The sequence below is a fragment of the Falco punctatus genome (genome assembly GCF_963210335.1).
Source record: "Falco punctatus genome assembly, chromosome: 1".
In the NCBI taxonomy this organism is placed as follows: Eukaryota; Metazoa; Chordata; class Aves; order Falconiformes; family Falconidae; genus Falco; species Falco punctatus.
In genome coordinates, this window is record NC_137580.1 from 120677797 (window position 1) to 120702486 (window position 24690).

General features: G+C 45.8%; 2 protein-coding genes across 25 annotated transcripts in view; both read left to right on the top strand.

The window, feature by feature from the left end:
* The window catches only part of CACNA1G (calcium voltage-gated channel subunit alpha1 G), a 155690-nt gene extending 136442 nt beyond the window's left edge, over window positions 1-19248 (top strand). For 13 of the 24 annotated variants that reach the window (XM_080389608.1, XM_080389623.1, XM_080389622.1 and 10 more), the window contains 4 exons: window positions 2737-2871; window positions 5947-6136; window positions 8769-8938; window positions 12626-19248. In XM_080389608.1, coding sequence (XP_080245734.1) covers window positions 2737-2871; window positions 5947-6136; window positions 8769-8938; window positions 12626-13480 — 1350 coding nt within the window. In that variant the 3' untranslated portion in view covers window positions 13481-19248. Of the gene's footprint in view, window positions 1-2736; window positions 2872-5946; window positions 6137-8768 lie in introns of all 24 variants that reach the window. The other 11 variants (XM_080389628.1, XM_080389617.1, XM_080389614.1 and 8 more) reach the window with 6 other exon arrangements.
* Window positions 19249-19431: 183 nt separating this feature from the next.
* The window catches only part of ABCC3 (ATP binding cassette subfamily C member 3), a 55248-nt gene continuing 49989 nt past the window's right edge, over window positions 19432-24690 (top strand). The window contains exon 1 of the mRNA XM_080394078.1: window positions 19432-24666. Coding sequence (XP_080250204.1) covers window positions 24637-24666 — 30 coding nt within the window. The 5' untranslated portion in view covers window positions 19432-24636. The remainder of the gene's footprint in view (window positions 24667-24690) is intronic.

The window sequence follows — 24690 nt, forward strand, 5'->3', positions numbered from 1 at the left end:
CTACTTACACTGCATGAAAATCCAGTTTCAAATTATTTTCGTAAAGAGGCTTCTTGCAAGTGGGTCATTGTAAACTAGATCCTCATCTCTGATCCAAACTGAATTTGGAAGGCAAGACAGCTCTTAATGATGTACTTAAGTAATCGTGTGCTCCAGTGCTTTCTCGAACAGGGTCTGTAATACTTGTTTGAAATTAGTTCATTTACTTCTTAGAATGAAATACCTACTTTCTCAAGCGTGCAATTCTTTAGAGCAAATATTTTCCCTAAAACATAGCAGTGACCATAATAATAACTCAAGCCTACCTACTTTTTTCCTGCAGTTGGAATTGAGCAAATTCCATATTTCTTGATCTACTCTTTTTCCTTTTCTGGCTAAAAATAGCAGAAGTTTTCTTGTTAAATCAGTGTGCTTATTTATGAGCTCACTGACACTCTAAATTATCCAACTCAGTGGTTCATTAGAGGAAAGGAAAAAGCTTAGGTAAAATGAAATCCTACTGCAGATCTTTATATAGCAGGATAACATGTCTCCCTCTGATTGCTGCGTATCGCTTTCCAGATTGAGGTCTATTAAGCTATAGGAAGCGGTTGCCTCTAAGAATTGCCAGTGTAAAAGAGACGGTAGCTTTGGCGGGGAAGGCAGAGGGTCAGTGCGAAACTCAGCGAGAGCTGGTTGGAAATTTTTTGTCACTACATTTTTCACCAGAAAGTGCTGCTGCGGCAAAAAAAACCCCTGTTGTTTTGACATTTTTGTAATGAAAAAATATAGCATTCCAGTTCGCAATGGCTTTTTCTTTTAAGTTACTCTCCTCCCCCTAATTAAAACCCATATAAATCCATTGAATCTTTCCAACAAAACATTTTGACAGCTTCAAACTCCATTTTGGGAGAGGGGAGGCTGAAGGAGGGGGCAGGGGGTGATGTTTTGTTTACATTTTGGCTTTTCTGTTCACACTATTCATCATGTTCTTAGGTGAGTCAGGAATTTCGAGCAGCGCTGGGACTTGCTGAAAGCAACCTGATGAGCAGCAGCTCCCGGCAGAGCAGCTCCATCAGGCTGCCGGACACCAGCAGCTCCCGCACAGCCTTTCCCTTGGGCTCCCGTCCGTGGATCCCGGTTAGGGATCACCGTCCGGTGCTGGCAGCCTTTGCAGCTATCCTTTTCAGGGAGCCTCCTTATGAAATCAGGAGCGGCTCCAAAGCGTCTCTTTCATCCATTGCCAACAGATGGCTGTGTTAGAGGAGATAGCAAACCCAAGGTTAGATGAGAAGAGCCCAACCCTCTTACTTATCTCAGCTGAAGTTTTCAGCCTCTCATGGTTCACTCATCACTGGGTTTATTTCAACCTACTGATGCCATTTCTAAGAGTGAGAAAATCCAGCCCTTTGACATCTTAAATGCAGCAGATCTGGGCCTCTGTGGTTTCTCTTGGATGATATATTGCTGTTGAAAGACTTTTCAGGCATAGAGGATAGGAAAAAAAATGCATGGTGAGAAATAAAAAGGAAGCACCTGGGACTCATGCAGACCAGGCAGCCCCTGCAAGCCTGAGCCCAGTCTGTAGGTTACCTGCTGAAATGCTGTCCCCAGTGCCATGGGCAGCAGCCTTAGACCCAGGGTGGGGATTTGGGGACGTCTGAGCCTGTACGTCAGGGCAAACATCACTCCCTGCAGTGGCTGGCAGCAGGGATGCTGCTCTGGGGGAGATGCTACAGTCCCCTTTTCCCCCCTTTCTCTCCAAAACCTGAAGCAACATTTCACATTTCTGATAAAAAGTCCTCTGTGTCTAGGGAGAGAGCTTCATCAATATTTTGATAAAGATTTTTATCAATTACTTGAATGCCTTCAGCAGGGATGTGTTTGTGCAAGACGTGTGGGTACGGCATCGGTGCAGCAGTGCAGCACCTACTCCCAGCTGACTTTGCTCAGAGCCAGAGGCGGCTGTTGGAGCTGGGGGGGCATTTGGGGGCTGGAGGACATAGGCAGTTCTTTTAGTAGGACGGTTTTTGGTGTTTACCCAGGCACTGGAGGCTCTTTAGCAGTCCAAAACGCACTGAAGGCACCAAGAAGGCATTTGCTGATGGAAATCAAGCCTTAAGTTTCTCCCTGTCCCCGGTTAGCCATTGGGAAGCTAACTATAGCCCCAGCTGGCTCTCAGAGGGGGGGGACGATGACAACGACGACACACACGTCCCTGTGCCCTCCCCAGAGCACAGGGAAAGGCACGCACCGTACCCCACCTGCAAAATGGTTTTGGTGTTGGGGAATCTTTGCAGACTCAACCAGATTAGCTTAGAGACCAAGAGACCAGCATGGCTGTTGGGTAGGAGCAACTCCAGAGAAGTCAGAAGGTCTTGAAGCCTCTTGTATTTGATCATAGCCAAGAGGATAAATATCTCTGGTATGAAAGTAATGTTACTTTTGCGTCTTCATCTAGACAGGAGAACAGCAAAATGCAAGGCTAGCATTAGGGCATAGTTTTAAACTCCCTCCCAGGTGACTGGTAAACATTTAAGTATGGATGTCCCACTCTTTTTTTTCATTTCTTTGTTATATTTCATTTCTTGTAACGTTCTGTCCCTGGTAACAATGTGCATGATGTAGCGTCTCCCACTGCAGGGATATTGCTTTAGTGTCTAGAAGTATTTAGATGATGATACTTTTTTTTTTTTTTTTCTCTTTTCCAAAAGATTTGTGTCCTGGTTTCTTATGTTTAATCATCTCTCCCTTTAGATCCCTCTAGCTGAGATGGAGGCTCTGTCTCTGACGTCAGATATTCTCTCTGAAAAGTCCTGGTCCTTAGCTCTGACGGATGACTCTTTTCCTGATGATACTAACACACACTTACTTAATGCTCTGGAAAGCAATGTACATACACTGGTCGCTGTATAGTCTGATGTTTACAGGGTTCGAAATACTGCTTCCACCTCTCTACACCTGCCTAATGGCATTTTCAGTTCAAGCCCATTTCCAAATAGCACCAACCTTTCCCCTGAACAGGACGTTGTCCTTAATGCCATTAGGTCCTGGGTTGTTTGTTGTCCACAAACTTGGCTCCTTGCGAGGAACAAGTAGTTATTTCTATTTTTCCTTTGGTGCCTTATGTAAAAACATCGTGTTTGCTGCAAGTGAAATAAAGAGTAAAAAAAAAATGCTTTGGAAAGTGTCAAGGTCAAAATTTCCTCCCCATCTGAAACAAATCAGTGATGCTGCGTGGAAGAGACACCCATGAGCTAATGACTCGTGTCCTCTGCTGAGGGGTCATCTACAACCCTTTGGTTTGTAATGGATTTTTGTCTTGATGAACACAGGCACCACAAGGCTTTTTGCATGATTGGTGCCAGACTGTTTATTTTACAAATATCAGATGGGGATGACTCCGAGATGCTGCTTGTTTTGTGAATTCTTACTAGCAGTCATGCTGCTGGGGAAAAAAAAAAAAAAAAAAAGGACCATTTTGTGTCTTTTTGAATTAAATAACCAGTATTTTGAACCCTGCCTTAACCATCTACTCTTTGAAACATTAGACATTTTTAGCTGTGTAGCGGTCAAGTGCTTTTTTTCTGCTGTACAACAGACATAACTCCTTTTCCAACATTTTTGGATCATTCTTGTTTTCTTTGTTGTTGTTCATGTACCTGCCTTTGGATGTTTGTGTTGTTGATAAATTTTCTGCCATTCTAGTCGACTGCCATCCTAATTAGCACTTATTTGGGAAACATCTCTTAAACCGTGACAATATTTCCCATCATGCTTCATGGCATCACGTGCAAAAGATTTTGTAAACTACATTTAACATTTTCTGTGGGACTTTTTTTTTCAAAATTAGTTAGTCTGAAGAGGTGGGCTGAGGAGAGAGCCCTTACAGTTTTGAATCAGATTAGACAAACCCATTTGACAGTGCAGCAAAGTCTCAAGGGTATAGCCAAGAAAGATGTTTTTTTCTCCAAACAAACAAAAAAAAAACCAAAAAAAAACAACCAAAAAACAAGCCAGGTTGAACAAAGTGGTTTGTGAATTTGTGTCAACACCAACAGAGTGTTTTGGTCAAAAAGGTTTTCAAAACTTCTGAAAAACTGCAAGCGTTCATTGAAATCTTTTCTAAATGCAATATTTTTACACTTCGTTTAGGCACAGCTTTGAAATGTTTTGTTTGACTCAAAATAGATTTGGGTTGGGATTATTTTATTATTATTATTATTATTATTATTATTATTATTATTATTATTATTGGTTCATGGAAAATGCAGATTTGATTTTCAGTCAAGCCAAACCAACATGTTTTTCAAAACTACCAGTGAACCGAAACGTCATGTGCTCCCACTGCTCTGTTTGTGAGCTGGACTGGGAAGATGGTTTTGCAGCCATTTCACATGGGTTTCATGAAGTTCACTCACGAGATTTCCCCCGGGATAATCCGAGAGTGGAAATGAGCCCGCTGTGGTGTTGGATCCTGTCAATGAACCCAAAGGTTCATTCAAGGTTGGGTTTGGAGAGAGTCTCGAATCCAAATGTTTGGATCCAACTGGTTTTGAATTTGAAATCTCAGATTTCAGGCCATCTTTACTGATTTAAGTGAAATAACGTGAAAGCTAAATAGCATCAACATACTGCTCGGAAGGGGAAGGCAGGGAGGAACAGAGAGGTTCCCAAAACCCAGGTCTGAGCTTTACCAGCACAGGTCTCGCTCTCCTTCCCTGAGCTATATCGGGAGCCTGCAGTCTCTTATCTTGGCTGTATCCAGGCTGTATCCAAATCGGCAGGTTCCCAAGGACTGAAACTAATGCTGCATGACAGTGCAGATCCGTTTCCCTCATTAAATTTACAACAGTGGTCTTCCTTCTTTTTTTTTTCATTTTCTTCTTTTTTCCTCATTTTTTTTTCTTTTTGTAAATTCCTTTTAATCTCATCATGTTTCTTATGCAAACGAAATGCCATAATGAAATTTTGGGTTTATGACTGAAGGATAAAATTGGGAAAAAAAAACAATTCAGTGTTGATTTCAGAAAACCTGTAATGCACTGAGTGAAGGGAAGATTTGTCAGAAAATAAGATGTAAAGTTTTCCAAAAATGATCAGCAATATACTGTACCAGACTGCAGTGTCACATCTTATTTCTGTGGGTTTCAGTGGAGACCTTTTAAAGATGAAAGAGTTGTTTCGTTAGAAATATCCAGGGAAGTTGACTTTGCTTCCATTTTTGTTAATGTCGTCCAGCACAATAACACCCGAGAACATTTCTGGGATGGAGATATTTCCTTATGAAATCATACGTGAATCCACTTCGTTGGATGTTGCCTCTGGTGCTGCCCATTCCAAGAGACTCTTTGGCTGTAAAAACTCCCTCACTTGCATCACATCCCCTCTAATTAGAGAATGGCTTTAACCCTGAAGCAGTAGGTTTAGATATTCCTTTCAATAAAATGAGTTTAGTTATTCATTATATGAGAAGAAAAACCACTAAAATTGTGCTGGGAGCCAGAATAGAGAATATTTTCCATAAACTAGCTTTTGTATTTGTTTTGGGGTTTGGGTTTGGGTTTTTTTTCTTTTCTTTCACTCACCTTTGCAAAAGTCTGACTTGCTGGTGAGGGCACATAGAGAGAGCTTTCCTGTTATTGCAGAGGATCAAAGTTATGCAAAGCATGTGACATTTGCTGGCCTTGAGGCATGATGCCTTCTTTGCATATCCCTGAAATAGTCATGGTTTATTACTAGTGTTGCTTCCTCTGTTTCTGTGGTTCATTCCGTGTGACAATTTATTGACAATACAAAAGGAGGGGTATAGCTTCCTGGTAGATCCATTCGTGCAACTTGTACATACTGACGATGTGCATGCCCATCGTGCCATACTGATTGCAATGGCTGTCGCTAGCGTTTCTGGGCACTTCTCCTCTTCCCACCCCATCCTGTCTCCCTTCCTCACTGGTTTTTTCCCCATAGGCTGATCTCCGCTCCAAAGATGACACACTGACCTTGTCTCCCAGCAAAGACTTGCTGAGCGTGAGGAAGCCTTCGGTGGGGCGCACACACTCGTTGCCGAATGACAGCTACATGTTCCAGCCACCGTACTCCAGCCCCTGCCCTGCCTCCCTGGGTGAGAGGAATCCGGCACATCACAAGTCCCAGTCAGGTACACACCTGTCAGCTGGGACAAGAGCAGGATTTTCCAGTGTAGCAATACCTGGGATTTTCCAAGCTGTTCAGTAGGAGGCAGCAAATTGTCATTGGTTTCCAGCGAGGTGGTGGTGTCCAGACCTGTAGCGTGGCTTTGCAAAGATGCTCCACGACTTGCAAAGACTCTCCACAACTTAAGAAGACCAGGTTGTCAAGGATAACTCCTTTCCCTGAGCTTTTTGGCAATGTGACAGCAAGCAGCTGGCCTGGCTCACCACTGACTGTCCCTCTGCCTGGCTCCCTGAAGGTTACAGTCCATACAGCCTGGGCTCCATCCATCTCACCTGAGCTAGCTACAGCCCCAAAGCAAAAATCCCAGCAGAAGGATATTTCCTCACGTCTGGGTTTTGTTTTTTTTTTTGCAGCAGTACCTATTCTGGCAGGTTTGGGAAGCTCTGTGTGGGAACATCTGTGAAAGATGGGAAAATGGTGTCCCTAAACGCCTGTAAAACGAACATAAATGTGCTGAATTGAGAGAGATCTCAGCGTGAGATGAATGGAAAAACGAGAGAGTGTAGAATTGTCTTTCCCAGTGTGCGTGGTCAGGATATACGCCTTGGAATTAAATTCAGATATTCTTAGATACAGCGTATTGCAGATACAAGGACTCTCTCTCTACCTGCACCTCTGCACCTGTACTCGCAGCTGCCTCCCGGTGCTTATCAAAAAAAAAAAAAAAAAAAAAAAAAAAAAAAAAGTGCTTTCATTTACCCTGTCTGCTAGGGGTTACCTTCTGCTGGTAAGAGAATGTAGCTGTCTCTAATTCTGCTGTACATGCCATCATTTTAGACATTTGTCACAGATAAGACAGAGAAATTTTTACAAGCACTGTCATTTGAAAGCCTCTAAGCAGAACATAATTTCAGCACTGTTCAGAATGGTAGGAGATTTGAACAGATTAGAAATAAGATGTTGAAATTTGCATAGTAATAAGAATTTGGATGAATAGCAACTGTTGAACAGCAGAAAAAAATGCGGACACAACGGAGAAAGATGAATCTAGAGTTGGGAGAAATGACTGCCATAATGCAAAAATTTCAAGGTCAAGAGCTGTCCTTTGAAGAACCTGTTTGCACATAATGCAAAGTGTACAGCTAAAATCCTGGTCAAATCCCACTGAAGTCAACAGCAAAACTCCTGTTACCTCCAGTGGGGTCAGAATTTATCATTTTCTGTAATAGCCAAGAAATTCCTTGGAGTTATAATACCTGACCACAGAAAAGAATCCCACTTGCTACGGAGGGAGTTTCCAGAGCTTCGTTTTTGATCCTTAATCTGTATGCATTTGTCCTGTCTTAAACAAAAACTACGTCAGCTTGACTAAAATGTGGGTAATTTCTGAGTCCCTTCTTTCTTCGAGATATCATTTCCCAGTTCCCAGCTTGGAGAACTGAACAGCCCCATCTGACAGCCCTGGCTTGGCGGGGGCGCACATTGCATCCTTGTAAATCCACAGGAAAAACTGTTCCACTGAGATATAGGAGAAGTGTTTTGGAAAGGTAAAACTGATGTCTTCTGCATAACCACACTAAGCAATTAAACCTTTTGTGTTTTTCTCCGGCTGGTGAAATTCCAATCGTATTAAGCGGGCCAAAGTGCTTGGAGGTGGGTAAGGTGCCCAAACCTTGGTGTGTGCTTTGTTGTCCTGTTCCACCCACAATGTCAGTGCTTTTCAGGGTGGGGGAAGTCACCCCTACCTGTTTACAGTTTGTAATATTATAAAGTGCTCTGAAGACAGCAAAAGGTGCCAGGCGCATCTAATAAATCACCACAACTAAGCCATAATATTTCAAGCTGAGAAAGGTTTTGTTGTCAGAAACACTGGCACTTGCAGGAGGGATTTGTTTGAATACTCCTTCGTAATGGGGCTGTTGTTCTGGGAAAGATTCCAGGACAAATGAGATTCTCTGGGATGCGGTCCAGGTTAAATGAATTGTTTTGAAAAATGTCGAGCCTGTGCGGGGGGGGTGGTGGGGGGGGTGGGGTGGAGCATGCAGAGTTTCAAACCTTTTACAAGAAGTAGCCAGAAACCACAAAGGGTCAGAAAAAGGCTGGGGAGTATGTGTTTGCTTCTCCTGGGATGCTTTGTAAGACTAGCCTTGAAAGCTACCTGGTGCCATTCCCTTTCGCTTCGCTTCCAGTGTGCGTGCTGGTTTTGAGATTTCAGCAGTTGGTCTCCACGTACCCTCAGGTATGGAGACATCCTTTCCTAGGCTTTCAAAGTCAGATCCTTGCGGTGCTGAGGTGTGTCATTGCCTGCAAAGTTATCGTCCCTAAAGCAGGGATCTAGAAATTGCCAGCCCAGATGAACTTCTAGTTCATAATCTTCTGTTCTTAACAGGAGCTAGTCCCAGTTGTACCGGGGAGGAAATGCCAAGAAAAATTAAATAACAGAGATTTTTGGAATAATTTATTAGTAGGTGGCAGATTTTTCCCCATCATGGAGAGCCAGTTGCTGAATTCAGTAGTTTTGCCATGCCTGTCTGCTCCAAGGTGTGACAGAGCCGTTTTCTTTGAAAGGCCATTGAGGTTGGGACGTGGCCCCCAGATGGACATGTCACATCTCTGTCTCTTCTCCCTCTTGCAAGGTTCAAAGGCATCAGTGCAGTCACAGCCAGCGGACACCAGTTCTCTCCTGCAAATTCCAAAAGACCATTTTCACCACGTAAGAGCTCACGACCATTTGGTGAGGAGGAGCAAACCCCCGGTTCCCCAGCAAGTGCACTCTCCTTCTGCTGAAAGGCTGCTCCGCAGACAGGTAGGCAGACCTGTGCGTGATCATGAACCTGCTGAAGTTTTATATCATTGTGTTTCCAGGTTAACCGTGCTTTAAGTTCAAGGAGGGATTCACAGAGAAGCCTCCGGAGAACTGTAATTCTCCTACAGAAATAACAAAAAGGTTGATGGATTTTGATCCTGAAGGCCATTCAGGAGTCTCCAAAGAATGTGCGTGACGAGTATCATCTCCTTTGGCAATGTGCCTAAATGTTTCTCCACATTGTTAGCACTTTATTTTTTTCAGACCTCTTCATAAATGCAGCCAAATGCTCCCCAGGGGCTTGTTGGGGTAAGGAACTAATTCTTAACTGCTGTGATTTTCTCAGTGCTTGAAAGGACACAGGGGCTGCAGACTCCATCCCAGGCCACCCTTCCTCTGGTTCCTCTGGTTTCTCGAAAAGGGAAAACTGTTTAAAGGAAGCTGGATGTCTCATATGCAAAACCATCATGGGGAGCGTACTGTTTTTACAGTGAGAATTGAAAATTAAGACCCTTTTCAATCTCCTGTGTGCTTTTGGAAGGTTTGAGTACATGCAAAGCAGAACACGTTTTATTTTGCAACTGGTTTTATGTCTGGTTTTTGCCTGGCATTGATTAAAATCCTGATTCAACCCAAGATCTAAGAGATCTAATCAGTCTGGATAATTGGAAGGATAAGTTTAAATGTATCTTTTTTTGGTAAAATACTTAAACTTTTGCTTCACTCTCACATTTTTAAGCGTATTTCATTGTGCAGCTGGACCAGGACCAGAGGCATGTCTGATTCCCAAATTCTGCTTTCTTCAGTAGTTTCATGCCTGATTTTATATACATAAAATAGATCAGTTCTATTTTTTCCAAAGCAATTTCTTTCCTGCATGAAAATATTCCCATTTCTTTCATCTTTTAATCAACATTGACAAATTAGACAGCTGATTCATTAAGCTCTAAAAATTAATGTGAAGTACCAAGGTTAACAATTACATTAGTCTGTAATACTAAATTGACATAAGAAATTCCTAGCCTGTATTCGTTTGCACAGGGCTGGCCAGCTACCTCAATCACTGCTAATGGGGAAAGTAATTGATGTCATGATTCCAGTTCATAACCACTCTCTCTTGCTTTCTAATGAATAACAGACGCATCCTTTTGAACTGATCTATCTAGAATAAATTACCACGTTAGCCATCTTCCTCAACCTAATTTTGTTCCTATCTTTGAAGGCTTCTTTTTCTAAACCTTTTCATACATTTAAGTTTAATTTATTCCCCTCCCTCTTCTCTCTGCTCATGCAGTGACATGATCATGCTTTTGGAGTGACATTTCAGGGAGAAAAAAGCTTTGGGACAGTGAGAAAATATGGTCCACGGCCGGCCGAATCCTTTGGAAGGTTAGAGAGATGTGCTGCTCCCGAGCCTGCGGGAGGGGAGCGGAGAGGCTGTTCCTGGCAGCGGGGCATCATTGCTGTTACTGTTAATTGCAATCTGGATGGCCAGCCGCTGGGAAACTTGGTCCTTAAAGAGGCAAAATTCCCTTTACACCCCAGGCACTTCTGCTTGCTCAAGTGCTCTCTGCTTGGCTCCTTTTATTGACACCACTAATCTGGTACTAGCACACCACAATAGCCCGAACCATCAAAGCATTTTGGGTTGCAGTACCCATTTTTTCCTTATTGTTACGTATATTGCATGTAATTCTGATTTGATTTCTCCTTTTCTTTCTTTTCTTTCTTTCCTTTCCCTTTGCCCTCATCCCTGCTCCTTTCCTAAATTTATGTATAGATAAATCTTGTCCACCACATACCTGGTCCATGCACTCTCCTCCATCATTAAAACCTGTGTGTTTAACCTGCCTTTCCCTCCAGACCGCTGGAGAGCGAACACAGCCCCCACAATAACGTGCCGTTTAGACTTGGGAAAGTTTGACAATTAGCGATGCACTCGCAGATGAAGATGAGTGGATCGGATGCTTTGGGAGAACGTTCCCTGCTGAGGAATACGCTCCTTGGCAGCGCATTGCACAAAAGCTTTTGTCCAGGGAAATTGTACCTGAAATTAAAACTCTATTGATTTTCTGGTTCCAGGACTGTGTATCCAAGGTGTAGCCCACACCAAGCTGTGGCTACTACAGGTGTACACCCCAATGGGATGGCAGAGGGTCCTTTCATTTTGAAACAAAGCAGTAAAACATTGTACAAACAGTTACTACTAACAACTACCAAAGATGCCTGTATCATAGGGAGAGAAAGAGCTGGTGGTGACTAATACTGTCGTTGTATGCAACACAGGTTGGTGTACAAGCAAAAGTAATGACAATAATTACTTTTTGCTTCTGTATTCTACTTTTTTGTAGTCTGTATCTCTTCTCAGGATATGAACATGATTTCTTCTCCCACTCACTCACTAAAACTATTGGCACTGAGGAGACCAGAATTAGCTCCGCTCTTGGCTGTGGTTAGTTGCCAGTATTATGCTGTAAAATTTTAACTAGAAAGAATTCACCAGCATTGGAGAAGATCATTTTCTGTTCTGTATTAAATATTCTCTCAACTCTCACAGATGACAAAGGGAGCCCAGTGTGCAGATGGAGCAATAGACTCTTGTGTTTCTGTGCGTGCACATGTGCGTACTGCAGCTGATGAGAACTTTGCCTGAATAGAGATCATTTGGCTCAAACGGTCCTTGTGGGACAATTTTTATATAAATTCTAAGATCATTTTGGGGCGATTTGTCACAAAAGCATTCCTTAGTATGAGGAATTTCATCTCCTTGCACTTTTCTAAAGGACTGAGACCAGCTGTACACATTTCCTCCAAATTTCTCTGTGAAGTTTTTAATCTTTCGGATCATTTAGGAGTCTTCTCAAACTGAGACTCTGCCTTTAAGGGCCAGTTAATGTGGCTGATTTATAAACCCTTTTGACAAGGGATGTGGTGCAGTGAAAAGACAAAGCCTTCAAAACACGCCATAGGTTCTCTCTGCCAGCAGGCACTGATGCTGCATATGGCTCAAGACAGCCAAGGCAAAATGTGCCTTAGGAAGCCTGAATTTAAGCATCTGAGCAAGCTGAAATAATTACAGTTTATTATTATTAGTCCAGCTTTGGACTCCAGCTTTTCCAGCTCCCTTGCCATGAGGTGGTGCAGAGTCATGGCTCCAGCATGGGACCAAAGCCAGGGACAGGCTGTTGCCCTCATGCTGGCACAGAGTGTGGCTGCTCCGGTGTCACTGGCTCTGGGGTTCCCACCCCATGCTCTCAGCATCACCTGAGCTGGAGGAGGGAATACACTTGCACATCCTCTCTCTCCCACTCGTGACGGGGCTGCTAAAATTATGAAGGGCTTTGCTGTAGATCCTCATCCTTTGCATAACAAGAATATGTCTAAGTTTGGGCGAAGGCATTCTGGTTTTGCAGTCCTCCATCCTTAGAAGAGAAAGCTAAAGGTCAACCATTTATAAAAAATGAAGGGCCCGATTCTGGTGTCACTTACACAGGGACAAACCCATAGATCTCTGAAGTGTGGGAACTGCTAGAACCCACAGGAGGAGTCTGTGGGTCTGTGCTGAGGTACCTCAGCAGAGCTGAGCCCCCTGGAAACACAGTGCCTTTCTCATACTAACCTGTGTTTGGTCTGTCTCTCTCATCTGGCAACTCCCCTCCTCCCCGATCCCTTTGCGCTCCGATACAGATGGCCATAAGGAACGACTCTTCGGATAGCAAGGAGAATCTCCACACCGAGGTGAGTGAACTCTCTGACCCAAATGTCCCCGCTGTGCCCAAGGAGGAGTCATCAGTGGCTCTGACACCCTCAGAAGCAAATGAGTTGGCTGCGTGGAGCCGGGCCAGCGTCCATACGCAGCAGCATTCCCACAATCAATATAATATTTCAAAGCAGGCACCAGCATCGTGTGCTTGTGCAGACTCGTATCAGGAGACACCTGGAGATTCAATGGACCGAGAAGTATCTGAAATAAACAGCTCCTCAGAGCCTTTCACTTCAGAAACTTGTACAGCCTCGAGTGCCTGTTCAGAGGTTCAGCCTCTCACTCCTAAGAGGAACATAGGCAATACCGGCAACGTTACCCTGAAGGACCTGAAGAAATACCACAGTGTAGACACCCAGGGTCTTCTAAAAAAACCGCCCTCTTGGTTAGATGATCAAAGGAGACATTCAATAGAAATTTGTTCGATGGAAAACAGCCCTCAGCATCATTCCACATCTAGCTCTTCTGGCTTCATAAGTCAGGTGGTAAGTGAAATGGAAGGCTTGCAAGGAACACGGCAGAAGAAAAAACTAAGCCCTCCATGTATATCTATAGATCCACCCGATGGACAGAGTTTGCTACCTAGAGGACCTCACAGCATCTCACCTGCCGGTGGAGACATTTGCTTGAGGCGGCGTGCTCCATCTTGTGAGTCCAAGGATTCCATGGATATAGGGGATGCGTTGCTTCCAGACAGTATGTCAACGTCTCCTACCCCAAAGAAAGACTTGTTGACACTTCCTAGCTTTTCCTTTGATCAAACGGAAATGGACCCCTGAGTTACTTTTCTGTTGGTGCCAAATGTTTTCTTCCTTTCATGTAATAGAAAAAAAAAAAAGAAAAAAAATATTAAAAGACTCTGTATTCCAAAACGGCACTGGGTAAAAAATTTCCAAAGAAAGATTAAAGAACCAGCTGGTTAAAAGAGTGGTTAACCTATATCACGCTTACTTAAGCATATGTTCTGCTTAGGTAAAAGCAATACAATGTGCAGAATCTATATGTATATTATATTTTATTAAATTAATTGAATCTAGTATTGCGGGATGTAGTACATTTTGTGACTAAAGACTCATTTAATTTTCTTCTATTTTATGTATCTCAGAATATTTCTGAGATAAAGTTGGTTTTTATGAATATTTTAACCTAAAAAATATATATTTAATCCCTTCTCTTTTTTTGTTTTGTTTTGTTCGGGTTTCATTTTGTTTTGCAAAGCACAAAATGTAGCCAATTAGTGCATTACAGAGGAAATGTACCCCACAGTCAGCAGTAAATAAGGATTATTTAATGTAATTTATTTTTCCCTTTGGACTTCAATGATATTCTGGGAAAAGGATTGTTTGGGTAGTATAGAAACGCAGTGGCAATTTTTTCGCAAAATAATATCCCCATATTGCATAAAATCAACATCCAGAGTGAAAGCAAGTGCACGAACGCAGGAAAGTGCAATGTGCTGATAGATGTCTGGAGATGGTGAATGCAGAGCCATTTAGCTGTACAAATGCTGAGTTACGAAAGGACAGTATAGATCATCCGTGGTGACCCACAAAATCATGGCAATGGCTATTTTCATACGTGCCCAGGAAACTGAGGCAGCAAAAGCCTGTGGTTGCTCCTGAGATGTTTTTCCAGTGTCTCCGAGGCAGACTGTTTCTTCTGCGGAGTTTTACACCTCTGTGAGCCCCCTGTTCGTGGGGGAGCCCCTCTTTTCCACACCTCCGTGGAAGGGAGAGTAAGACCGTAGTGCAGATTTGCAGTGGGTGAATTCGGTGCAGACACGTCACTGCAGCGGGCTTAAGTGCATGTTTAAAGTTAAGCTCTTGCTTAAGCTGCCTTGAGGTTGATTGTATTGAAGAAGTTCTTGAAAATGAAAATCATATGCTTATGTGTTCAACGGAATCGAGGTCTACTGCAAGTTATTTTACAGATTACGTGTAAGAAAGTCTGCAGGTACTGAAATGACTGTTGATTTTCAGTAAAAAAGTCAGGTTTTTTGCTGGCACTGCTAGAATTAATTTACATGACCCTGACTGCAATTTTATTTCCAACCTATCTAAAGCCTTAAGCAGCAACATCGTGGTACAAAGTAGATAAAACCAGAATTCATTTCCTTACTTTAGAACACATCCTTAATGTCAGTCATCTCCGAAATTCACTGTTTACTTCTGTGCTAATGCCCTCTGCAAAAAGCAATCTGTAAAACTGGGCAGCACAGCCTGAAAACCATGCGAGGCTGGTCCAGTTCGACACCTCCCGCTCCTCACAAGGCTGATGGAAACCAGACGTCAACTTCACTCAACTTCCATGAAATCACATTAAGATGTAGGCTAAATAAGACTGCAGGCATGCTTTGAAGTGTGTGAATAGTCACAGGTTTCAAATGGCGTACATGGATAAGGCTTTGCTGGATCGTGTCTTTAAACCAGCACAGGCAAGAGGAGGATTTGTGCTATTTCTGTCAGTCGGGAGTTTGTAACTTTTTGAGAACTACTGATCTTTTCAAATCACTACAACATGTTGATGTACAGCCTTTTATCCATTCAGAGATTAGGCTGTTCCGACTACATGTATCTGCATTAGCTTCAAGTATACATGCAAAGAAGAAGATGCTGTTCGTACCTAACAGCCTACGTGAGGTCTTAAGCTCCTTTATTTTCACTGGAGGACGTTCACTCCATAAACAATCCCTATTGATTTACACGTCCTGGAGAAATGTAAGGGCTTTCAGCAGGAAGTCAGGCAATCAGTGTATTTGAAGTAGGAGGATTAACATTCTGTACTATTTACTGCCGTTAGATTAATTCTTGGCTGGGACTTTTTCCCCCTCTTCCACACGGGCCCATACGGAGACCGCTCCCTTTGATATGCCAGTCCAAATCCAGAGTTAAGCCCGTTTAAAGCAATGATTTCAAACAAACCTTTCATCAGTTCTTCCCCCAGATCGCAGTTAAGGAAATAATAAAATTACAGTGTATTAAGCCTGAGAAATATTCTTAATCCCTTTTTGGTTTTACACTTATAATGAGCCTTAGCTTTTCCTTTCACATGTACTAAATAATTTGGGAAAATAGCTAGGCCACTGCAATTGCCGACCCTTGTTCCTTAATGATTAGGATTGTGTTTGCATAGCTGGAATGATATTACTGGTACAGTTCCTTCCTTACAAAAGAACCATGGAACATTTTAGCTTGAAATCGTGGCACAAAACGATGATGTGATGTTAATCCAAACACTCGACTCCAACTGTAACAGAAAGCCTAAAGGCTCCTCTATTTTCATGGCTTGGGGTTTTGCCCACTGACAAGATTTGTGGAAGTAAGAAAAAGTTTATATCATACGTGAATATTCAGTAAAGACTAGTCAATAAAAAATACTATATGATGATGCATTCAGGAAAAGAAATCCATGTAAAATAGTTTGTTTTCTAAACCGGATAAGTTTTTTCTAGATGCCCTTTTGAAAGACAAATAAAAATGTACTGCAGCGTGTGCAATAATCTTAACATAATTTTAAATACCTTTGGGGGGGTTTTATAGAATTTGACTTTTTTTAAACCAAATGTACAAAATCCACAGGAATTCTGTAGAATGGTTATGTTGATAGAATTTTTTATATTTTTGTAGAAATCTATAGAGAAATTGTTAAAAGTCTGCGTAGCATCTTGGGAACAGAAGCAGCTCTTACCTACAAGGTTTTTTTCATAAACCTGGAGCCAGACCTACTGTATTACAACATGTATAGCCTAGTTTCAGAGCCTGCATCCAGGTCGCATTTAGAAGTAAGCAGCTAAGCTCAAGTTCTACGATATTGCAGTGCTATTACTGTTCAAGAACCGTACCCGTAGAAAACATCTACTCCCAAAACTCAGCCCCTAGTGAAGGTAAAGTAGTCGCATGACTATCCGGTTCATTCAAGCACACCAGCACTTTACTACTGTGGATTTACTGTATACAGGTGGGAGGAGGATATTCTGCTATTGCCAGGCTGACACATGGGGAAAAAGAGATTGCAGATATGTCTGGAAAGATGTAAATTCCATTCTTGCAGCCCCTCGCACATAGAACTGATTGTTCATAGCTTGGTTACAGGCCGTTTATACTGTAGATATTTTGGAGAAGGGCAAAGAAAATGCTGTTTTTGACTTCTGTGGATTTCACTCAGCACAAGGTATATTCAAGGAGAAAAAAAGAAGAAAAAAAAAGAAAACAAAAGCATTACCATTGTAAATTAGGCTATGCCCCAGTCTCCCCTTTTCTGCCCCTTTGACTATAATAACCCCTGTACACTATTACACAAGGTGACTAGAGTAGGCACAGTACCATTGCAATGTCCGTAACAACCTAGTATATATTATAGAACTTTGTATTTAATAGCTAATATATTGTTATACTGTATCAGGTATATAGGCCAAAACAAGGTCTTTTGGTCAGGGCAACAAAAGGTGGTATTCATGGGCAAAATTGGGTTAAAATGTTCCTTTTTAAAAAAAAAAGAAAAAAGACAAAAAATGAGTGTAAATCTTTACAAATGACAAAAACAAATGTGTCCTATTAAAGCCTTTTGAAAAGAAAACAACTGTGCACTTCCCTTTTTTGTTGTTGCTGATGATAATTGGTTTCATTCAGAGAGGTCAAATCTTTGGTCACGTTTTAATTGCGAACAGTTGGAATAGGTACTGTATAGCAAGAGCGGATGGGGAAAAAATGTTGTGAAATATCAGCCCTTCGTGAAGCAATTTGGTTTGACACCGCAAGTGAACGTGGCCCAGCGTATCGCCCAGGGTGTGCTGTTTCACCAGCGAGACCATCAGCTGTTTCTGCACATCGCGCTGCGGTGGCAGAGGACAGCTTTGCCAGCTGCTGAGCGATGCGCAGGCGGCCAGGACTGCAAGGGAGAGCTGCAGCCAAAGAGGGAACAGAGTCAGGATTTGATCTGACTGTGGGAACATGTCGCTGTGAAGAGGGAAGGTACTGGGCTTTTTCATGCGTTCAGGATTTCCAGCCTGAAGCGCAGCAGCCTCTTGCCCATCACTTCTGCAGTCATTTAGCTCCTTGCAAAGCAGGAGCTGGCGGGGGGGGTACCACTGCTGGAGCTGCAGCCTGCCTGCTGTGGAGCAGCGGGGGCTCGCACCCTAGATGCTGCTCAGGTACCACTAGAAACATCCGAACTGAAACTCTTCAGGGGTCTTTAGTGGATGAGTGATGTAGCTTCTAATGTGAAGTCTCCTCTCCTCTGGGGAGCAGCCACTAGAGAGGGGAACCTGGCCTGAGCACTGAGCTGTTTCGCTTTGGCTTGCATGCCTTACGATGGCTCTGCAGCAGGAGGGACCCCAAACTGACACCCACAATGCTTATGTTATCTAGAGAGCGTTTTGATAAAGGCCCCCTCACAGTCACCTCTGAGCAGAAAACAGCAGGAAGGAAGTTAGCCCTTAAACAGAGGGAAAGTGTGGATCTGTGTAAAATTCCATGCAAATCCACACAGAGCAGGACTCCAGAGGCGAGTTCTGTAACGCGTCTGCGTTATTCGGGCCATGGGGCCAGCCCCACCAGGCTGGAACCATTGAAGTGCCTTCCCACCCCTCCAAGGCTGCAGGATCCACATGGCACCAAGGTAAGTGGGGCTCACAGGTTCAAGCGCTTTGCACCTCTCTGCACACAGCTGAATTGAGCCCCAGGGTGGTTCCTTGCAGGGGATGTCAGATCCCTCCATTTCCAGCGCCGGCTTTCAGAGGAGCTTGGGAAGGGGTTTGGTTTTCTGCTCTGTTTTGCGTGTATTCCCATATGAGGCTCTTTTGCCAAGTTTTGCTTGTGGTTTTTAGAAGGCTCCCACCCAGACTGGCTGCTCGTGGATATGTGCTCCCAACTTGCCAGAGCCTGGGTCCGGCGCTTTGTTATTCCCTTTGGTGAGTAATTTGGATGCCATGTGAAACTAGGTCGTTTTCTATGTAGTGGTAGCTGCGTCTGGGGAAGCAGCACTTCAAATTTAATTTGTTTCTGGCTTAGACGAGACAGTTAGGTGAACTTGGTTAACTGTCCTGCTGCTGGAGAGCAGTGTCTGGTCAGAAGAGCTGCGTGCACAGCTCATCCCTCAGCTGGAGCTCTGCAAAACCCTGCGAGATGCTTCGTGAGAAACGGGAAAGGTCATTTGTGCCTTCTGTGCTTCAGGTGCTCGAGAGCTACAAATTGAGACGTGCCGGCACGTCTCCGGGGTGACCTGCACTGGAATCTCCCCACATAAGGCAGGAAAAAGCAATGTAAGGGAACGTGCCTGGCTGCCTTTATTGCCACCAGCACCTCCTGAAGGCCGAGCGGTGACCCGCTGCCGGGGGGGGGAGGATCCCGCAGACGGGAGGGATCAGGCCAGGGGCGCTGGGGGGGGGGGCAGAGGCCGAGCCGAGCGGGCGAGGGGCGTGCGGAGCGGCGGGGCCGGGGCGCAGCGTTTTGCTACCATCTAGCGGGCCGGGGAGCGGGATGGGCAGCGGGGCTCTCCGCCCTCCCGGCGCCGGGACGCTCCAGCTACCGGGAAAAGGGGCCGGGGCGGGGGGCGCCGCGGGGCCGCTCTGCCGCCCGGGAGGCAGGTTCCGTGCCAGCTCCGCGTTGCAGAAACGGCGTGGTACCGTGCGGGGTCGGGGTCGGGGGGGGGGGGGGGGGGGGTGTCTGCTTCTGCGGGGGGGGAGGGGGTGTTCAACCACTGAATGTATGACAGTCCCTTCGTGGGAAGCGGGTGGGAGCCGGAAGGGTTGCTCCCAGGTTGAGGAGCCCCGTGGCAGCCGGTGAAACCCCGCACTGCTTGGGGCGAGGGGAGATGCTCAAAGCCAGGCTGCTGCACATACAAGTGGCTCTGGCTTGTGCAAAGCCCTGGGATACAATGGCTGGTCCAGGGACAGCCCTTGGGTGCCCAGCATCTTGGAGGCTGTGGCAGCAGCCCAGCTGTGTCCCTGCACATGCTTATCCCTTGTTTGAAGCACGTGTAGAACACAGAGCCCAGCATGCCCTGTGCGTGCCAGCCCTGTCCTGGCTGCGCTGCACACAGACCCACCACACAGCCACAACCTGTGAGCCCAGACGGGGTGTTGGAGCTCTGCTTGGCCCAGCGTGGGAGGAGGAGAAGCCAGCAGGCCTTGTGCCATCTCACCTGGCTTGGGGTGAGGTGCTCCAGGTCTGTTTGCTTGGGTGAAGGCTGAGCACTTGTCACTAGATGGCAATGCCATGAAGTGGTTTAGCTGGTACACTGGTGCACCTGAGGTCCCCAGTAACCTGTTTCTGTTTGGTTTGGCGTGGTCTTCAGCATCACCAGTGAAAGGCATTGCCTTGCTGGCATTTTTGCTTTTGAGGGTGATTGGACTTAAGGTGGTTTTCACATGTTGTATTCAATGCTTTGGATATGTTTACAACATGCTATATAATCCTGCAACATCCTCTGGCATTTTCTACTATGCCTGAGTCACTGAATGCTATAATTGGCAAGATTTCAAAGGTCCTGGGTAGATTATCTTTCCATATCTATTTAATACTCTAAATAATGCAACAAAAGACCCCTGCAGCTCCAGCTGGGAAATGAAGAGGATGGTTAAACCACTTAATTACTTACTGTGCTAACAATTATTTTACAGAAACAGAAAGCAAAATCCAGCTGTTCCAGGGGAAATCAAGAAGTTAATATTGATGTAATTCAACAAAAAACGTACTGTGGTGGACAGCATGTGCTGTGCTGACACCTGTGAAGGCAGTGCAGAACTGCTCTGATGGGTGTCACCAGCTCAGCGTGGCCAAGGGCTGGTGACAACTCCATGTCCATTCAAACAAAGCAGGATCCAGTGTTTGGATTCCTGCAACCACTGTGAATTCTGCAGTGAAATCCTGAACGGCTTCAGCCCATTAAAACTAGGAAAGGTTTGTGGGGTGGCTGAGTTGGCACAGGGAGAGGATAAACTATGGCAATTGTCAGGAGCTGAAGTAGGATGGTTTGGGTCTTGGCTCCAGAAGGCCCAAGTGCCATGTGCTGCTTGTCTGTGGCTGTTTGTCCATCGCTCTAAGCTCCTTCTGCAGCTAAACCACCCACGAGCTGGGTGTGTTACACCTGCCCTGACTTCCATCAACCTCTGCAGGCACACAAGAGCATGTTTGTGGAATTATCTAGCAAGTGAGAGAGACGCCCAGTGCATTTAGAGTTTGGCTGCTCACTGCTGGAGCAGCTCCAGGATCACTTTGGGGTGATCTAGGCAGTTCTCAGCACGATGAAATGTAGGAGCACTCATGTAACAGGGGAAGATGGTATTACACACAGCATCCTGGAGGAGTCATACACACACCATTTTCTCCTTTTAGGGAGCCCTGATGCAGCAGGTATAACCCACCTCGCCCCACAGCAAACAGAATGACTTTACTGTGCAGCTTCAGGCCAGATGCAGTGTGCTCTCAACCTCCCTGTGCCAGCTTTCCAGGGAGCTGCTGCCTCTGTTCTTCCAACCAGGGGAATCTTGCCTTCCATTCCTTGCTTACAAAGTCACGTAGCCAATATATGCCCAAAAGCAGATCTGTGAGTAAAAACCAGGGCTGCAAATTCCCAGCCCACTCCTTCATCTGTTTTATCATGGGACTTCTAAACTCCTTATTGCATTTTCCAGAAATGAGGAAATTAAAGTCAAATCCTTTCCTGCAGGAGGAGGGATGCACACTAAATTCAACAACATTGACCATTTGGGAAGAGGAAACCTGAAGTCTGCTGCTACTCATGCAGTGTTGACTTTAAGCAGAGTTTGTTACAAGTCCACATCTTGTATGTGTTAAAACAAGGCGTTGTCCCCTTTCTTATCGAGTAAATGTATAGGGCCTTGCTGTAAATGCTTCTTTGGCAGTCTCTTTTTCTTACCATCTGTAAAATGTGATGCCTCTGTGGGTCTTGGAAAGAAAGCTGAGCCTCTGCCGTTCCAAGCAGAGAAAGAAGGTGATATTTATAGTCAACTAACCATAAAACTGTGACTTCCAGAGCTGCACATGCTCAAACACTCCCCAACCCTCAGCTCTAAATGTCCTTCTTTATATGGATTGCTGCAGGAGTCGGCCACACTTCATTTTGCTTTTAGTGCTTTGCAAATCAGCGTGAGGTGTGATAGGAAGAGCAGCCTGCCTCACACCTGGCACGGTGCTTACACAAACAGCTTCTCTCTGGCGTTGCCTCCCGTCCTGCCCCAGCCAATTGCTCTGGCTGATAGCTTGCCTTCCGCTGCTGGCCCTGGGTGTGCCTTGGAGGTGCTTCGTGACTGCGCTGACTTGACCTGCATCTATGTGTTAGCAGGTGAAAAGTCCTTTACTGTGCAGCTGGCGTGGAAAAGAGCGTTTAAATACATTGCTGAATGAACCCAGATCAGGTGTTGCCACTCCCTGGAATAAATGTTCATTGAGAAAAGGTGACTTCCTGAACTCCCTGGCGTTCACACCAGAGGTGCCGTTTTGTTTTCCTGCGTACCTAGCCTGCATTTGGGGGAACATCACAGGAGTAATGACATGTTCTAGGTACCTCCGTCTTCCCTCCCATCATCAAAAGGAAACAAGTGAGCTGCCTGAGATAGTGCTTCAGGCTCCGCTTTGCACCAAGTTCAGCAGAATCCTTTACCATGGCCCTTCCCAGGAGCTTTTAAGCTTCTCTCCCCATCTCATCTGTCTGAGACTTTAATATTTCCTTAACTCCTGCCTTTGATTTTTCCCTCTCAGCTAGCCAGTAATTACACTGCGAAGTCAGTGCAAGCCGGCAGGGTCTGCTGAGGTCCAGGCTGGCTGGCTGTGGCTTTCCTTGAGCTCATGGAGGAGGGCACATGGGGGGAGCTGGCACCCCAGTTGGTACCTGCTGCATCAGTATGATGAGTATAATGGCATGAACTGCTACTGAAGGCAGAAGCTGCCCACCATGAATTAGGAACATGAAGCAAGAGGCAGAATCATTTAAGGCCCCCTGCTTCAGGGTTCTGTGAGATGCAGGGAAATACCCTAATACATAACCTTCCCCTACAGATACAGTGGAACAAGCCTACTGAAGTCAATAATTTAATCGGGGATTAATTCATATTGCACGTGTCAGTGGAACTCTGCAGTATGCTGCCAAAATTAACCTCTCCCCTCCCATATGCACAGCCTACAATAGCTGTTTGTGAGGTGCCTCTGTACGTGTGACATCTTATAATGTCAAAGCCGGTGTTAGTTTTGGGCGTGCTTTCAAACTGCACCAAGTTCTGCTCCTTGGTGCAAGAAGCACAGAGCCGTATGTTCGTGTGTCAAGAGACGCTCAGCACTTCTCTTGGAGCAACTGCTCTTACAGGTTGTTGCAGGAGAGGAGATTTAAAGAGCCATGAAGGAGTAACTCCCAGCTATTACTGACTTTTCTTTAAACTTTTATTGTGGTGCAATTCTGCCGAACAGAAGTTTCAATCTAAGACTTGCAAAGGCAACCCACGATGCCCTTAGAAGGTGTTCACCCAGTTGGCTAGGGCTTCTCTAGTATTTCCCTGGGAGGGCTGTAATGTGATTGTGCTGATTAACCTGGATCAGCCTGAGATTTCAAATGTTCCAAGCAATCACCCTAGAATCTTATCTTGGGCAAGATCTAATCTTCCCACACTAATAAGAACGGCGTCCCTTTAGTCAGATTACAGTAAATGTCTAAAACAAATTCTCAGCGTTGTTCATGGGAAGCACATGGCTTCCTCTTACAGTACTCTGGGTACTACCCTTAGTGGCTTCAGTGTTCTTTGTAGAAGATTAGCAGAATATTTTTTCTTTAGGGATGGCGTATTTTTGGGACACAGGAATACTATGCTTCTCATCTCTTTTCTTCCGTTCTGGTGAGCGTTTTTGACACGACCCCTCTGTGTGACTGTTCCTCACCTTCTAGTGAGGAAGGCAGCTCAAACTCTTTTTTTAAATATTTAAGTAGATTTGTGGCAGCAGGGTGCTCTTTGTAAGATAATGTTATTGAACCAGATGCTGTGGCAAGCAGGTGGAAAGACAGCAGGTGCTGGGAGGTCAGTAAGGCTGCAGGCGCAGCCCAAGAGGAGAGCAAACGGTGCTTCTGCATCCCGGGGAGGGGAAATCCAGGTTGTGTCCAAGGTGCTACACTACCGAATCCATTAGTTACACATGGAGTTTATTGACTGAGAGCTTTGGGAAACGGATCTGCGCCGCTGGTTTAGCTGCACATCTATGGCAGGAGCAATCGGTGTGAAGGAAAAGGCTGGAGATGGGTGGATAAGGGATGTGATGGTCATCTAAGTCCTGTTGAGGTGACCGTGCTCCACACCGCTCCGCGGGGGAGATGCCGGGCCCTGTCTCCCGGTGTTAGCGTTATCCCAGTGCTCCGGGCAGAGGCTGCTCCCTACGGCCGCGGTGACTGTCCCTCGTCCCTCAGCCAGCGCTACCCCCGCCGCGTGGGGACCGCCCGTGTCCCCTCCAAGGGCAGGGTCTGGCTGTCCCAGCGGGTTACGCTGAACAGGGCAAATGCTTTCCTGCGGGCCAGCCCCTTCCACGGGCCGGCCGCCCTCGGGAAGCCGCATCCCGGCAGCGGCAGGAGGGCTGCGGCAGCCCCTCTCCCCGCTCCGTGGCACAGCCGGGGAGCCCGGGCTCCGGGGGCCTGCCACAGCGGGGCCGGGGCCGCCCCCGCGCTGCCCCGCCGGCGGAGGGAGGCGCTGGGCCTGTGCCGGGCGCCTCCCGGACCGAGGGGCCCCCGCTGAGGCGGCCCCGGCCGGCGCCTCCCGGCCCGAGGGGCGAGGGCAGCGGGGCGGTGGCGCTGGCGACTCCCGCCGCCGGCGGGGAGGGTGGGCCGGGACGCGTCGGGCCCGCTCCTCCCCGCCCCCGGCCCGCCCAGCAGGGAAGGAGCCGGCATCTCCCCCGTCCGGTGCCCGGCGTGGGCCTGAGGAGCTGGCGCCCCTGCCGCGGCCATGGAGGCTTTCTGCGGGTCCCGCTTCTGGGTAAGCAGCGCGGCCGGCGGTGCC